The sequence below is a fragment of the Leptonotus elevatus genome, chromosome 19 (genome assembly GCF_054856555.1).
Source record: "Leptonotus elevatus isolate MCC_2025b chromosome 19, RoL_Lele_1.0, whole genome shotgun sequence".
Taxonomy (NCBI): domain Eukaryota; kingdom Metazoa; phylum Chordata; class Actinopteri; order Syngnathiformes; family Syngnathidae; genus Leptonotus; species Leptonotus elevatus.
In genome coordinates this window covers 3,017,624-3,034,103 of record NC_141257.1, presented here as the reverse complement: position 1 = coordinate 3,034,103, position 16,480 = coordinate 3,017,624, and the positions used below count along the sequence as shown (strand labels likewise).

At 45.7% G+C, this 16,480-nt stretch overlaps 3 protein-coding genes and 1 long non-coding RNA gene across 5 annotated transcripts in view; 2 read left to right on the top strand and 2 right to left on the bottom strand.

Annotated features, from left to right (window-relative positions):
- Nucleotides 1-1,437, top strand: part of col11a2 (collagen, type XI, alpha 2) — a 30,530-nt gene extending 29,093 nt beyond the window's left edge. Inside the window, exon 65 of the mRNA XM_086062556.1 lies at nucleotides 42-1,437. Coding sequence (XP_085918682.1) covers nucleotides 42-188 — 147 coding nt within the window. The 3' untranslated portion in view covers nucleotides 189-1,437. The remainder of the gene's footprint in view (nucleotides 1-41) is intronic.
- Nucleotides 1,438-1,657: 220 nt separating this feature from the next.
- LOC147157485 (uncharacterized) lies at nucleotides 1,658-3,254 on the top strand. The gene is made up of 2 exons (XR_015091282.1): nucleotides 1,658-1,846; nucleotides 2,469-3,254. It is a non-coding gene; the product is annotated as an uncharacterized LOC147157485 (long non-coding RNA).
- On the bottom strand, nucleotides 2,174-5,692 carry hsd17b8 (hydroxysteroid (17-beta) dehydrogenase 8). Its single transcript, XM_086062790.1, has 9 exons — nucleotides 5,631-5,692; nucleotides 4,304-4,509; nucleotides 4,049-4,165; nucleotides 3,891-3,986; nucleotides 3,727-3,812; nucleotides 3,570-3,654; nucleotides 2,840-2,882; nucleotides 2,456-2,530; nucleotides 2,174-2,358 (listed from the first exon to the last, which is right to left on the bottom strand). Exons 1-9 carry the CDS (start codon nucleotides 5,674-5,676, stop codon nucleotides 2,339-2,341), a joined length of 774 nt encoding a protein of 257 aa, XP_085918916.1. The 5' UTR covers nucleotides 5,677-5,692; the 3' UTR covers nucleotides 2,174-2,338.
- Nucleotides 5,693-6,223: 531 nt separating this feature from the next.
- brd2a (bromodomain containing 2a) lies at nucleotides 6,224-15,805 on the bottom strand. Of its 2 annotated transcripts, none has more exons than XM_086062290.1 (12): nucleotides 15,182-15,805; nucleotides 11,779-12,088; nucleotides 10,805-10,942; nucleotides 10,568-10,718; nucleotides 10,232-10,431; nucleotides 9,005-9,550; nucleotides 8,801-8,929; nucleotides 8,521-8,715; nucleotides 8,182-8,441; nucleotides 7,751-8,070; nucleotides 7,516-7,641; nucleotides 6,224-7,213 (listed from the first exon to the last, which is right to left on the bottom strand). In XM_086062290.1, exons 2-12 carry the CDS (start codon nucleotides 12,058-12,060, stop codon nucleotides 7,092-7,094), a joined length of 2,469 nt encoding a protein of 822 aa, XP_085918416.1. In that variant the 5' UTR covers nucleotides 12,061-12,088; nucleotides 15,182-15,805; the 3' UTR covers nucleotides 6,224-7,091. The 2 variants fall into 2 exon arrangements, with proteins under 2 accessions (XP_085918416.1, XP_085918415.1); XM_086062289.1 differs by having other exon boundaries at nucleotides 13,771-15,804.
- Nucleotides 15,806-16,480: the final 675 nt, after the last annotated feature.

The window sequence follows — 16,480 nt, the reverse complement described above, 5'->3', positions numbered from 1 at the left end:
CTTGTCTGAACGTCCTCTTTCCTGCGCGCGTGTCTCCGCAGTATCGCAAAGGCTTCGACAGGACGGTGCTGGAGATCAACACGCCACAGGTGGAACATCTTCCTCTGCTGGACATCAAAGTGTCGGACTTTGGGGAGAGCAACCAACAGTTTGGATTTGAAGTGGGACCTGTGTGCTTCCAAGGCTAATCTCACACACACGCATGCACACTCACGCACACACACACACACACACGCACTTAGAGACACCTACACACAAGCCATTCATGCTCAATAATTTGTAAATTAACTTGTAAATGATATGTAACACACACACACACACACACATAGGGACGGTGTTGCCCGAGCAACGCAGCATCCTCCTAATTAATGGACGTCAAAAAATAACTAAAAAAAAAAAAAGTTCTGAAGAGGTCTCAGAGGGAAGGACCTTCGAGAGGGAGCGGGGCGGCCCCAAAAAGCCCCCACCCCTCTGGCTCACCCTCCCCTCCGCCCACCTGCCATCCTTCCATCACGCCGACTTGGCTCCGCCCCCGCCGTCTCGCAGCTGGTCCACGTATTAAAAGAACCACAGAATTCCTTCAAAAAAAGGTTTCCAACTTGTTAGCGTGATCGCATCTTGTGTCCTTCCCGGGCATCCTCGGGAGGAAGGGAAGGGGATTCCTCCCTACCAACTATCTTGGCTGAATAAAAATCTTTGTTTTTCCTGAGAGAACGCGTGTGGCAAAAAGTGCTAATTGTGCCAAAAGTTTGACTCCGTTTGTCTCCTCTTGTCATGTCATCGAGCCTCCAGCTGGGCAAATGTGCATTACACTCCGTTTGTACAGACATAGTGATATTCTATTGTATTTATTTTAGAACAAAACAGGGTGCTTTGACATTAAAAAAAAAAAAAAAGGAAAGAAACGGACCACCAAATATTCTCGCCGGTCACATGTGGTATATATTTCGTTTTGTATTTATTTCTGCCAGCGGCCCCCCTTTTTTTCGGAAGACCACGCCAAAGAATCTGCGGCTATGCCGGATTGTGTTTCCCCCCTCTGGACTGTCCTGTGCTGTTCAATGTTGCTTCCATTCCAGTGTGTAACCATTAAAAAGGTGACTCTCTCCACCTCTGTTGCCGCTGCTTTTGACTTTCACGTCCGAACCGTTCACGCCGGTGCGAGAGACCACAGAGGGTAGGAGGCGGTTGGCGAGAGGGAGGGTGAGAGGGTGGCAGGGGACGAACCCAACGCAAACCCCGCCTGGCCTCCCAGTCTCTTGTCAGCCATATTGTGGATTTTTGTTTTTGTTTGTTAAATCGAATTGCTGTTGATTTTGTTTTTAAATATATCAGGGAAGTGGGCGGGGAAGGCCAAGAAAACCAACTGAAAAAATAAATAAATGTCCTTCAGAGAGAATGACCTCAACTGCTAGTTTGTTTTTATTGAGCTGACATTTCAACGTGGGAAAAAAAAAATTATGATGCTGAAAAAGAGACGTATGATTTTATAATGTGTGTAAGTATTTTTCTAATTCCTGTAATATATAATCTTTTGTAAAATGCCATTTTGACTCGTGTTTTTCTTCGAAAGAGAATAGCAACGCTTGCATTACAAAGATTGGCCACAAGGCGGCGCTGTGGGTGACCATAAGTCCATTTTTAACATCGAAGCGTGAGCACTTTTACGTGAACGCTTCCTTGTGATTTTTTTGTCCATTTGGTGTTAAGTACTTGAACGTCATGTCGTGAAAGCTGGAAGGATTTTTTTCTTGCTGGTGGGAAGTACACAGAAACATGGCGGACCTTAAACCTGCACTTCTTGTCAACGACGTGCCTGCCCTGCAACGCCAGTAAACACGCACAGGTGAGAGTTACCGACCACTTCCGTTTAATTGTTATTGTCGATTGCGATGATGTGGATAAATGACTGAATTCCTTGTGTGTAAAATGAGTGGGCCTGTCATGTTACTGTGATTGCCTTACATTCCCAAAGGTGGGTCGAGTAGCCAAGAATTGTACTCAAGTCAGAGTAGCGTTACTTCAAATTAATATTACTCAAGTAAAACTAAAAAGGAGTCATAAAAAAAAACACTCAAGTACCAGTAGAACAGTATTCGCTGAAAAGAATACTCAAGTAAAATAGTAACAAATACTTTATCTTTTGTACAATAACAAAAAAATCAAATTACAATTTCTTGCCAAAATGAAAAATTTATTTAGCACAAACCAAGGTAGAAACACTTTATTCACTTTCGTGGGCCGCAAATATTATGCAACAGACCAGATTTGGACCCAAGGCCTTGAATTTAACGCCCATGATTCAAGGCGTACAAACATTGTTCAGCCGACTTCAGGTTTAGCCCATGAAAAGTCCACCTGAAGCAGAAAAAGACACAAAACATTTGTTTGGCGGAGAGATATAAAAGTGTCTGACAGAGGGCGCTCAAGTGCCGCCAGACGTCATATTCCGTACCTGTCACTTCCAGGCTGGCCCCCGTGACGTAACGTGCATCGTCCGAGGCCAAGAAGGCGCACACGTCAGCGACCTCTACAGGACGAGAGAGCACATTGCATGCTCGGGAAAACAAGGCTTAAATGCAATATATAGTACAGTGGTACCTTGACTTTAGAGTGGCTCATGTTGATAGCCAAAATTTGGGTTACGAGCGAGTAAAAAAAAAGAAAATCTAACGAACAAAAAAAAAAGTCTTTTGGTGGGGCTGGAACGGATGAATGGAATTTCAATTTATTTCAGCTGGGGTAAATTGGATTAATTTCAGTTGAATGAATTACTCGCAGGTAAAGTCAAGGTACCACGTGTATGCAAATAAGGAGACATCTGTTAAAAATGTCTCACCTGCCACCTCTCCCATCCTCCCCAGCGGGATCAGAGCCTTCATCTGACATTAAAAACCAAACAACCGGCGACACAATGTTAAAAATGAGACAAGAGACACATTTACTTATAAAAACATGAGTTCACACACGCAAAATGTACGTCAATAACTTTCAGACCCACGACTGACTTTACGTTGAATTAAATAATAGCTCAAAGTGGTTTATTTTGATTTTTGAAACGCACTGTAACAATCCGCAGTGTGGCACCGCGCCACAGGGTGGCGCCTCCTTGTTTTTGTTGTGCCTATGCAGCACTTTTTCGTTTGGCCGTCAATGCATGTGATGCCGTGGACGTGTAATCGTGACGCGAGAAGCCTGTGTTATTTATTTATCTATTTCCTATTAATAAAGTAAGTCTGTGGTCTTCCAGTTTATTTGTTGCTCTCCAGTTTTGTATTTTGTTTTTTTCTATCCAGCTGCGCCGTTCATGGCTAATCAGCCACCGCGCTTTACGGGTTCCCATCACAACTGCATTCTTTCTAACGACCACTAAGTGGCAGTGTAGTCTGAAAACCTACTTGACACAGTGGAGTTGATTTTTGACACCACGGTGTTCTTTTTAGACACAAAAAAAAAGACTTTTAATGTATTTTATGATTGTAAACGCCATCTATTTTAAACATCAATATAATAAAACAACTGTTGATAATCCCGGCTTTTCATAGTAAAGACTGAAGTGTGCCTTTTACCTTGCTGATCACCTTGTCGGGCACCGTGTCCGTCATGGGTGTCGATATAAACCCCGGCAGCACACAATTGCACCGGATCCCGAACCTAACGCCCAAAACGAGAGGAATATCTGAACACGGCGTCCTGATATTTCGCAGCGACGTGCGCTCTCCTCACCGACTGAGCTCTTTGGCGGCCGTCCTGGTTAAACCTTCCACTCCGGCTTTCGAAGCGGCGTAATTGACCTGTCCGATGTTCCCCACCTGCGGAATATGAGGGATGAACTAAGAACAGTTTCGATTTTGATGGCGCTCTTTTCAATGAGGGTGACGGATACAAACTTTGCCCACAATGCTGCCCACAGTAATGATGGATCCTTTGGAGGCTCCGCAGGCCACCAGGGCCTGAGCGACGCCTTGTATGACCAAAAAGGAGCCCTAGAAGACAACATTGATGAGACTGAGCGGAACGAGGGGACGGGACCGGACGGGCGTCCGACCTTGAGGTTGACCTGGACCACCCTGTCAAAGTCATCCTCTTCCATGTCCAGCAGGAAGTTGTCCAATGTGATTCCCGCCATGTTCACGCACACCGAGGGCGGCTGGAAGTAGCGAGCCTGCGGCATTGTGAATAATCACATTTCTTCAAATTGTTTTATTTTTAGCAGGTTACACCAACAAAAATGGCCGCAAATATCGAGCAGCTGCTGCTAACGTTGCAATTTCGTGTCAAAAATGTCCAATTAAAGACAAACTTGGATGGTTGTGAGCAGGTTCTTGACGCTCTCTTTTGACGTCACGTCCACGGCAGCAGCAGCCATGTGGGTCTGACCCTTGAGGTCACCTGGCAGGCTTTGCAGCGTCTCATTGGCCGACATCTCGTTCACGTCAGCGACCACCACGGAGGCGCCCTCGGAGGCCAAGCGCTGGCACACGGCGCGGCCAATTCCGCTGCCGCCACCTGGATGAGATAAGCGTTCACACCGAATGACCTGACAATGGCGACCAATCCAGGGTGTGCCCATAAATGAGCTGGGATAGACTGCAGGTCACCAACCACCTATTGACTATTTAAATTTACATAAAATTTGTATTAATTAGTTTCCAAAGAACAGTTTCTTGTCTTCACGTCGTGTGTCTTGGCTGAGCAGCTTATAGTCTACTCTATGGGTTAATTTTCTAACGTCCAATCAGATTTCAGCTTCTATGTGTTCCATGGGAATGAAATCTACAAAAGGCAACTGAAATCACGAGTGCTGATGACGTCACACGTATACTCACACATGAGAAATGGAATTTGGGGGAGGGGGGGTTAAACCAATTTGAACCAATCAGATTTCATGTTCTGTCATCTGATTGGCTCCTTGAGCGGGATTCCAAATTACTGCGACGTGCAGGTGATTAGAGATAAACGGACAAATGTCGGACAGTAAAATTCACTTTCAAGGCAGACTTTTCGAGTTGACATTGCGAGGCCAGGTCGGACACCGCTGTAGCTGACTGCCTTGTTTCCAAGAAAGAAAGAAAAAAAGAAGCAAAATAATTTATTCGCCACTTCGGCAAGAACTGCTAGCTTCATTAACTACCCAACTCTGCTAGCAAAAAAAAGGGCATGATGGATTTTGTCTGCAAACAAAAGGTCTGGTGGTGAGTACGATGTACTTTTTTTTTATATCAAGTTTTTTTTCTCTCCCCGTGTTTTGGGATAAATTATAATGATTGTGAACTGTTTCTTGAAGTGTAGACATTTAGACTTGTATTCGTTCTCAAATATAGGAATGTCTCGTTTTTTTTGTATACTAATTTCCGACGTGATAGAGCTGGATGAGATCATCCCCGCTGAAGGCCCACATTCCGTGTCTACCGCGCGCCAATAAATGTGAGAACATTTTCCATCTTTCGAGGACTATTCAAAAAGCAAGAGTCCAAGTTGCTGCGGTGGCTGACGTTACCGACTAACTGGAAAACTTCGAATCCGACTTAAAACGACAACAACTAACCCAACCGAAAGATACATTTTACAGAGAGAGCACGGCTACTAACTGACACGTTTAATTATAATGGGCTAAATAATTAATTTACCCGTCACCACCGCCAACCTTGACACAAGCCGCCCGGCGGTCGCCATATTGCTTTTTGTGTGTGTGTGTATTTTGGTAGTTTTCCGTTCGAACGCTAGATGGAGATAGAGGCACCCCAAAGGTGAAGTGGAGGCGAGAGGAAGAAATTCTTAGATTGGATTTTTGGTCACAATAACAAAATGATACATTTCATACTAAATAAACATTATCATTGGACTATATATATATATTTTTATTCTCAGCCACGCTCTCCTTATATTTGTCATATATATATTTTAAATACATATTGTTTTACCATGCAAATTTAACACAATAGCGTAAGACTTCTCTCATCTATCGTTTATACATATTTGCACATGTTTTTCTACCTAACTTTCTGTAAATGATGCCCAATTTTGTGCTGCTTTGATAGAACTATCAGTAAGATTGTTGTACACACACCTAGTGCTTCACTACCGGTACATTATTACCAACCCAAAAAAAAGTGTTAGTATTGTTTTTCTTTTCAAACATACACCTTGTTGAGCAGCTCCAAAGTGATCATGGAAAACGGGTGGGGGGGGCAACAGAACAACACAGAAGATGTCACACAGATGCCTTCAACTGCTTTTGTTTTTATTAGCAAATTGGTCAAGGAGCAATCGAGTGTACAGAAAAACACTGGAAAGGAGGGGAAACCAAAACACTGGTAGGAAAAAAATTCGACTTCCACTCAAACACCTCAAACGCAGGGTTGGGGAATCCAAGTCCAGAAAGGAAAAAACCCTGCCACAGTTTGGCTTTAGCCACAGGTGCTTGTATTCAACTGGCAGGTAAACACGCTAAGTCTCCACCTGTTTAGGAGAAGCACCTGTGGCAAAAACTGTTTCATGGTTTTTCATTTCTGGCTCTGGAATCGCCAACCCTGGAACGGGTGGAGCGCCATGCCCACTTTTCAACGCCTGCGTCAAAACTATGGAGAACTTCAGCAGGCCGCAAACACACGCGTACGTTTGTCTTCTTGAGCACTTATGAAAAGCTGAAACGCACAACAGTTGATGGTTCCCACAACGGGAATAAGTAAAATACTTCTTTATAAAAGAAAAGAGTTCTATAACTGTACAGAACATCTACAAACACCGTCAAGAACAGCGAACACAGTAAGAAGGGAAAGCATCTCCAGATGTTGAACGCACTCTGGCTCTAGCACCCAAACTCCCCCCAACACATGCAAACGCCATCTCCCCCCGATGAAACGTCCCTAACTCGGCCCACTTCACTTGGCCTAACTGGCCCTTCCTGGAACGACAATAATTCGCCATCGGCCCAAGGAAGGCGCCATCTCTCGGCTGGACCGGCCGCTCCAGTCCAGTCTAGTCCAGTCCAGTCCAGTTGGGACTGGCGCAACTGGGGGTTTTGTCAGGTGAACACCCACCATATAAACTTTAAAAAAAAATGTAATCTGAAAAAAGTCTTCTGCCTCTCAGTCGGACTCGCTGGTGTCTGAGGATGAGGACGATGAGGAAGATGAGGAAGAGTCTGAGGAGGAGCTGCTGGCACTGAGGCGTGACGGCTGGGTGCTCGACTCGGTGGCTGGTTTCTCAACTGCGGGGGGGAAAAAGAAAAACGGCGTGATTGGTAAGAGGAGTTTTCTATGCGATTACCAGTCGGGAACTTCATAACGGTAATAATCCTGACGAAAGCAACCATATTTCATGCAAATAATAGTAAGTTGCTTAATGTCTCTTTTTTTGTCTTCAATGACAGAATTGCCTCGTCTGTCCCCCAAAATATTTCAAAGTTAAATCTAATGAAATGCCAATGTTCCAAAATCCTCCAATTAGCAGCCCATGGAAATTAATTAGCATGCTTCATGGGCACATTATCAAATTGGGAGCACGACTTACGCTTGGCTTTGGCGGGCTTCTTCCCAGAGTTGAGCTGCCCGCTGACGTCGATCAGCCTTTTCTCCAGCTCGAGTTGTTTCTCCAGAGCCAGCTCTTCACGCGACTTCCCGGCGCTGTTCTTGATGGCTTTGAAGGGAACACACAAGTCACAATATGGCCGACCGCTAAGTTCTTCAAAGCAGTGAGGATCAGTTGCTAAAAAAAATTTTTTTTTAAAGTGTGTCCGCCTCCTCACCATAAGGCTTGCGCGGCTTTTTCCTCAGGCACGTCATGACGTAGCGCTCCAGCTCTCGCAGCGTGGACGGCTTGAGCGTCTCAAAGTCGATCTCGATCTCCTCGGGGTTGGTGTCTCGCAGGGACGGCTCCCGCGACTGGATGATGTAAACCACGCGGCCCAGCTTCTCGCCGGGCAGCTTGTTGATGTCCAGGCTGAGCTGCCGCTTCTCGTCGTACGACATGGGCACCATCTCTTCCTCCTCGTCCGAGTCAAAGTGGTGCATGAGGGGCTCCGGCACGGCTGGCGGCATGCTGAACATCATGCCTCCCTTCTTAGATCTGGCACAGACGAGAGAACACTTTTTTGACGCGCACTCGCAATAATAACCATACGCGACACGCGCAGAAAGCGAGCAGTACCAACATCGCCCAGCAGGTGTCAGCACTCACTTGCTTTTGTTGTTTTTCTTGCTCTGGGACTTTTTGATCGGCATCATGGGACTGCCCATTGCCTTGTTGCCCTTATTTTTTTGCGTTTTGCTAACTTTGGGGGGCTTGGTGGGCCGGATGAGCACCAGCTCTTCTTCCATCTTCTGATGCTTCTCACCCTTCCTCCTCTTCTTCTTCTTGTCCTTCTTGTCTTTCTTCTTCTTGGGTTTCACTATGGGGCCCTGAGAGAGTGCCGTGAGCTGCTCGTGGACCGCTTTCAGCTGGGGAGGAGAAAAGCAAGCGAGTCAGAAGACGGCCGGCGGCGCACGCGGCGGGGCTCCTTTTCTCCCCCGACGTTACCTGCTCCTGAAGTTCGGCCAGGCGGTTGGCTCGCTCCTCCTCGGAGTCCGAGCTGGGGCTGCTCTCGCTCTCGCTCTCGTCGCTGCTCAGCTCGCTCTCGGACGAAGAGGAGGACGAGGACGAGGAGGACGACGAGGAGCTCGGGGGCACCGGCTGCTCGTCTGGCATCTTGGCGAAGCAGAACTCAAAAACGTCCTGAGGGAGGAGCCATTTCATGTAAAAGCGCTCTGGTCTACGGTGCAAAAAAAAAAAAAAAATGCAGAGGGGACCCCCGGCTCACCTGGAGCTTTCGAGCCATTGCCACCACGTCGTGATCGGGGGGGTTATACTTGTAGCAGTTGGAGAACATCAGCCTGATGTCCGCCGAAAACTGCTGCGCGTCCATGTACTCTCTGCTGTCCATCTTCCTCTGCGGCGCCACAAGGCGGAGTCACGTTAGCAATTTGAAAACCTGCGGCGCGCGCGCGCGGGCGGGCGGGCGTACCTTGACGGTGCTGAGGTCCATGGGCTGCTTGATGATTTCGTGGTAGTCGTGGAGGCCCAGCGAGGACGCATCCACGGGCTTGTAGAAGGGCCAGGCGTAGGCGGCGTGCTTCTTGGACAGGAGCTCCTTCAGGACGCCGTTGCAGTAGCGCAGCTGCGGCGTTAGCTTGCTGCGGCGCACCGGCGTCGGCAAGATGGAGTCCGGCAGGTCCTTCTTCGGGGGCTTGATGGGCCGCCCGCTCACTCCTCTCCTGCACCCCCCCGGCCCTTTGCCGCCCAACATGACCTGCCCGTGCTCGGCGTTCATTCCCATAGCCTGGTTGAGGCCAAAACCCTGACCGAGGCTCAGGCCCTGGTTCAGGCCGAGACCTTGGCCAAGGTTCAGCCCGGCGTCGTGCTCCATGCCGAGCGCGGCGAGGGTGAGCGGCGAGCCGTGGCCGACGTGGCCCATGCCCATGGCGCCCACGCCCATGTTCATGGAGCTCATGATGGGCATGGCCACCGTGATCGGCGTGGTCGTGTCAGCTTTCCTCTTTACGCCCTTTTTCTGTCATTGAAAGAAAACGAGAAGCGCATCACACGTCTGGAATTCATTTTTTAACGACGCACTTCAAAGTTTCACCGAGATTGATGAAAATTGGACTAAAGTCGTTTAGTTATACTCTAAACCAGGGGTGCTCAAGTTCGGTCCTCGAGAGCCCCTACCCCAGCCTGTTTTCCATGTTTCCCTCCTGCAGCACAGCTGAATCTAATGATCAGCTAATCAGCAAGCTCGGCAGAAGCCTGATAACGATCCTGATCACGAATCAGGTGTGTTAGTGGAGAGAAACGTGGAAAACAGGCTGGATAGGGGCTCTCGAGGACCGAACTTGAGCACCCCTGCTCTAAACCAAAAAGAGTCTGCAATTTGTATTTTTAAATGTGGCTCAATTTTTGAACTCCTATTGAGGTCATATTTGAACTTTTTCCTACAAAATTATCTGGCGTTCCTATTGAAGATGAAGAGTTACTGAAAGCGTTTTATTTTGTCCCGCGGCGATGGGCTGTTGGCAAAGAAAAAAATAATAGATATATTCAAGAGGTTCTTGTCCAATGTGCGAGTGACACTTTTTAAATGTCGCTTAGACCTTATGAATACACACAATGCTTAAGTTCCATTGTTAGAATACACAGTGGTCAAAAAAAACAAAACAAGCTAAGCTAAGATCTTCCTCGTGGCGAGTCTGACCTTGGTGGTGGGCTGTGTGGGCAGCAGGCCCGTCATTGGGGGGATACTGTGCTCATTCGTCAGGCTGAGGGTCAGACTCTTGCTCATGATGGTCTGCGGAGGGGTGGAGAGGATGGTTTCGGGCGTCTCCGGCGTGGTGGGAGAGTACACGGACTGGGAGACGGCGGGCACCTGGTGAGCAGTGGTGACTCCTCCGGAAGCTAATTAGCAAAGATAAGACGACAATGTTTAATCAGCGGTTCTTGTCTTGACATTGCCACAGAAGTAATATTATGTATGGGGAGGTCCATGGGGGGGGGAAGCAAAAACCGTTGAGTCAGTCATGTGTGTTTGCACCTGCACTTCCTCTGCCTCTCTTTCCCACTTTGGCGGGTCTGCTGCGCGCAGGGGGGGGGCTCAGATCCACCTCCTCGGGGGGCATCTGCGCCACCTTCTGCAGAAATGCTTTCTCCAGCGACTGCGCCATCAAGACGATGTCATCGGACGGCTAAGAGGGACACGCGCGATGGCTCAGTAATGGAGGTCACGTGACGTCCGGCCTCTTAACTTGTTTTTCAGTTGCAACCGTCGTACCTTGTTGTAAATGTAGCAGTTGGTAAACATGGTGTTAAAGTCCTGCATGCATTCGCTGGCACTGTAGTAGTAGTTGCTCTCCAGCCTCTTTTTAATGGTGCCCAAGTCCATTGGGATCTTGATGATCTTGTGATAGTCCTGAAGAGGGATCATGCATGTTAAGGCTTTTGATTTGCCGGCTGGACAAAGTCATTTGTAGATTTTTTTTTGGGGGGGGGGGGGGTTAAATTGTTACATTATTAATTTCATAACATGGAATGAATGGTTCAATTTTTTTTAAATGTATTTTTAATTTTTCACATTTGCATTTCATTTAACTATACTGTAGTACTTAATGCTGCTTTTCAAATTCCATTTATTTTTTAGAATTTAGATTATCAACTTTAAAAACATTTTTTTTATATAAAAATCCAAATTTTATTTTAAAAAACTTTTGCAAAAAAATTGCTGTTAGTGATAGCCATTTGCGTAAAATATATTTAACAATAATTCAGCTAACATTGTTTACACAACTATTTGTAAGAAACAATTTAACCATCACTGAGAAATTAATCCCAAATGAGTTCACTAGATTTTTTTTAATTACTTTTTCTTAAATTGAAATGAAGCAAATCATTGTCCCCGTTAGTCACCTGAATTTAAGTTCCACTTTTGTGTTTTTCATTAAAGAAAATGAGTAGCTGCCAAAGTAAAAAAAAAAAAAAAGACAAATTGCTTTTCAAATTTCGAAGGAAATTCTTTAAAAAAAAAACCTTGATACTGTTCAACATTCCAAAGATGATAAGGTAAAATTTAATTAAAACAATTTAATAAATAACTTCTAGGAAAAACTGCTACAAGTAACAAGGCATTTTAATTTAGCAGTTACACTAACTGGTTGCATTAATACGACCTCTCTCGCTCCGCAGGCACGCCCACCCTGCTCCAAACAAGACAGTTTCCCTCCACCAGACGTTGCTTGAGCAAATACTCACAGGCAAGTTGAGCTTGACCGCATCCACTGGCTCGTGGAAGGGCCAAGCAAAGTGGTGACGCCACAGCGACTTGAGCAAGACCTTCTGCAGGAATTGCAGCTGGTTAGTCATCTTGCCCCGTCGGCCGTGAGGGTCTTTCACCAGGGACTGCAGGGGGACATGGGTGGTGTTCTGGTTGTGTAGGGGCATCCCTGGGCTTTCAAAGCCTTCATAGAGCAGGGACGGCTTCCGGATCCTTTTTCCAGCTGTGCCGGAACTCTGATCCAGTGCCGTGAGCCCCATTAGGCCGACGTCTAGCCCACCATGGGAGCTGTGGAGAGCACAGTGTGGCATCTTAGCAGGGCTATGCGGTCAGAAAATATTTATAATGCTCAATATTTGTCTGCACTTCACTTTGCCCCGGTGTTAAAACTCAAGTGAAATGTTATGCGGGGAACAAATCATGACTCGGCAAATCCCGCACTGCTGAGTAATTCTGACTCAACAGCGCCCCCCTTCTACCCTCAGACCATTAAAGCACACCAAAGGCTCAATGGGTGCACATCTACCAGGTTATCAAAGGGCTTCTATTACCACATTAGCCGTGGCCGGAAAGGTCTTGACATTCCCAACAGGAATGCCTCAAGGGCAAGATGTCATTTGATGTCTACACTGCTGATTTATCAGTGTTGGCGTTTTGCCCATGTGGCAGTAATGTTGTCACAGGAAGTGCTGCTTTGACCTGCAACGTGGCTTCCCTTGACTCTCTACTGCCTCTAGTGACTGCTTAAAGCGTGCAAGTGGCTGGGGGAATTTTACTCTGGTTAATGGCGTTTATACCTACACCATTAACAGCAATATTGGAACCACAAGCAGCAATGTCATTCTGCATCATCTCTGACAAATGATTTTTTTCCCCCCGCCATTACACTTGTAGAAAATTTGGAGTGGGGGGGGGGGGGGGGGTAGGGGGAGCAGGGGGCATTTATTTTCCCAAAATACACCAAATCTGGTAGTATTTATCCATTTTTGAATGATAGAGCCTTTGGAAACATTTGACAGTTAGTGTGCTTTATTATGTTTTTTTAAGATACAACATTAGAAAACAAAATGGAGGTAAACATACTAGTCTAATGGCATACGTGCCATTAAAAGTTTTTTTTAAGCTTATTGTCACAACATCAACAAAATTAGTTTTCACGATTTTTCCCGTTATGTCTGTTGATTCTCAAGTCAAGTCTCTCAGTCATGGTAACCTGCAAAGGTTAAATCGAGGCAACTCGACTCTTGTTTGTTGAATTTATTGTTTTTCTGGTTTCCTGAAAACATACAAAAATGACTGACTATGCTGTTAGGATAACAAAATATTGTTGTTGGTGGAGGTGGCAGTAGTAAAAGTATTTTTAATTTTCTAGTTTGAGTGACACCGGGCCGCTGTAACCTGGGCAACGGACCACACAAACCAGTCCGGTGGTGGTCAAGTAGCATCACTAATCTCATACGAAATTTCCCGGTTCAAGCAAAACACCACTGACGGCTAACAATCATAACAAAGCGCTGAAATGGCGTAAAAACGGACGCATTGGACCAGTTATAGCCTAGAACACGCTAAACATAGTAGCGTTAATAGTAAGGCGTTAATTACGTTATTTAAAGTCAACATATGGGTCACAATAGTGAACGGATACGCCAAGATTATGAGGAGCTAATGCTAACAAGGCTAGCAGCGGCGCTGCGAACATGGCGCCGGCGTCGCGCAAACGCCACCGCCGCCACTTTACAAACATTTTAGTCCCGCGTCATAAACTCCGCGTCCGCTCCCCGTCGAGTCACCATTTCCCGTGTGCCGCTCAATTTCTCCCGAGACATTTTGCCGCGCGCATACACACACACACACACACACAGCGTCGGCATAGTCCAACATCTCATCAAAATAAAAGCTAGATTAGTGACAAAATTGTGTCAAATATCGCCTCCGCTGGAAAGCTGAGAGTCAAGTTTACCAGTAGATACCTGTCAATCAGCGGGTTAACGGCCATATCCATCAGGATGGATCCGGATTGCGCTTTTGCTATACTCAAGCCAGTATCCGGATCTGTTCCGCTTCCCGTGTTTTTTTTTTTCTCCTCTTTATCGGTTCCCTCCAACGGCGACGTATCGCTCCTCCTGCTTCGTGGAAATGGCGCTCGCTTAGTTACGCCAGCTCTTTTATAGACCCACGACGCACCCTATTGGCCACGCGTGCTGAAAACGTCCCCGCCCTTTGAGTTGCGATTGGCTCTTCGAGTGCAAGTCAATTTCACCGCACCCAGAAACGGCTTGCTAAGCCTTTGAAGTGGAAACATAAAAGCATATCCTTTAATGTAAAGAGAATCGCACAAAACCGTTAAATAATATTTGTGGCTTTTTTCCCCTCGAAATTATGGATACACTCCGCTGCTTAGTGGTTCAGAGCACAATGACATTTTGCAAGGACGTTGAAAGCGCCTCCCTACTTGAAGGTCTAAAATTACGTCAACATATGCAACGCGAAGGCGGCGATTGGCCAATGCGCAAGTAACGCGGGCTTTCTGTGCGGATATCTGCAACCTTACTGGTCGAGCCGCTGGATGACGACGCTTTCATACGGTTTCGAGCCTCTCCCCACTTACCATAACATCAGTCGCAGAGGGGCGCCGGTCGCCATCTTTAAGCACAACAACGACGATTTAAATCATCGAATTGTGCTCAGGTATCGCAATAAACTTAACACTAATACATCTAAACACACTCTACGTGCCATAAGCGAACCGAAACGGCCCCGACGATGGTGTTTCGCTTGGGTTGAAAGACAAAAGGAGGAAGCAACGTCGAACACGGCCCGCGTGGCAAACAAAGAGCATACAGTACTACCAAAATGGTTAAACGTGCGTCACGACATCGTTAAATTCAAAACGCTGCCACTGCTTTCTTCACGAATGTCGAAACGTTATCTGCCTACACGGTGAGCAGTCGGAACAACAGGATGACGCAGCAATTTTATCACCGGCTTTGAACTACTTGAATTGGAAATGGCTGCGTTCTTTTACGCCTGATAAAACAATTCGCCATGTTGCTCAACGCTTTAAATTACCAACAGCACAATCTGGTATAAAATGGCTAAAGTGAAATAAGTCCGTAACATCACCAAAAATGGAGGAAAACCAGACAAAACGAACCAACAGCAAATTCGCCGAACGTGTCAATGGTTACCCAATCACAGGCGCCCATCCCCCACTCTCCAAGGTTACAGACGGCCAACAATGTCACTCAAGCATGCAAATCAAACCACAACATGAATACACTACAAAAAGACAGATATAAAGGTTGTGGGGGGAACATTGTGTGATAAAATGAAGTTTTGAGTTATATGTGGGGGTAAAAAAAAAAAAAGAAAAAAGTATACCCCCCAAATCCTAAGGTTTAAAACAAAGAAATGTCGACGGGTAAATCCAAAAGTCTTGAAAACATCCTCTGGTCTTCCAACTCGATACTTATTTATAAGCAACACAATATTCCCTCACACATGTCCACCCTTCTTCCATTCTTTGGGGCAGGGTGGGGGAGGGGAAGCCACGTGACCAGTTACACCCCGGATCCAAACGTTGAACGAAACTTGGAAACGGCTGCCATGGCATTCAAATTAGCCCATCGAACATGTCCACGACGTGCCTAATGTATGGAGCGGGGCGGTTTAAAAAAAATCGTCCTCTTCGCGTCCCCCCAAAGAAGCTCAACAAGTAATTCCTCAACAATTTTAGGTGGAAACGCCAAAACAATCCAAACAAAGAGCAGACTTTAGTCGGGGCTCTTGCTGATTGGCCAGTATTGATCACGTGACAAGACGCTTTTTTTTTTTGTCGATTTAATCACGATTGCTTAAGTAGCTGTCGATTCTGCTAATCCCACGGCGAAACAAGCGTCTCCAAAAAGCTTTGATTTGTGTGGTAGAAGATAGAAGTAGTTAGAAGCGTCGAATATGTCCTCACAAACTCTGTCGCGTTGCGTTGAGACAAGCCAATGCGCATGCGCTTGTGTTACTGCAATGGAGACCCGCGAGATGATACTTGTTTTTGGTGTGCGCGCGTGTGTGTGGGTGTGTGGGTGTGTGTGTGTGCGCGTGTGTTTTAACTGTGTCAACAAAAGTGGAGTGAAGGAAAACATTTTTGAAGGTTCCAGCAGTACAAAAACAATAAGAAAATACAATAATTCGATTCATGATTCCAAATAATACGAACTTTTAAAGGACCCAAAGATAGTCAGGACACAATTTTAAATCAGGTAGTGGCACTGACAAACCTGTAATTTATTTCATTTTGCTGTAATTTATTATGTAATAAAATAGAAAATATATATTACATTTCTATATTTTACATTTGTTTCCAGGTTTTAGTTAAAAAAAATATTTATTTATTTTTAGAGAATAATTAAATTCCAATCTTTGCTCTCTTTTTTTAGGTATTTCTGCTATCGGTTATTGCTCATCTTTTCTTTTCTTTTTCTCCATCACGGTGAGAAACTAATTTTATACAACGGTCGTCTTTGTTACCCATCCCCAAATCCCAATTTGTATTTATTTACATTATATTTAGTGAAAAATCAAAATCTCCTCTCGCAAAATGTAAATGAATCATTGCCTAAATGTAGGTCAGTTGTATTTAAATTTTAAGGTCAATACATTTGTCTTTTTGTGTTAGTTTTGAAG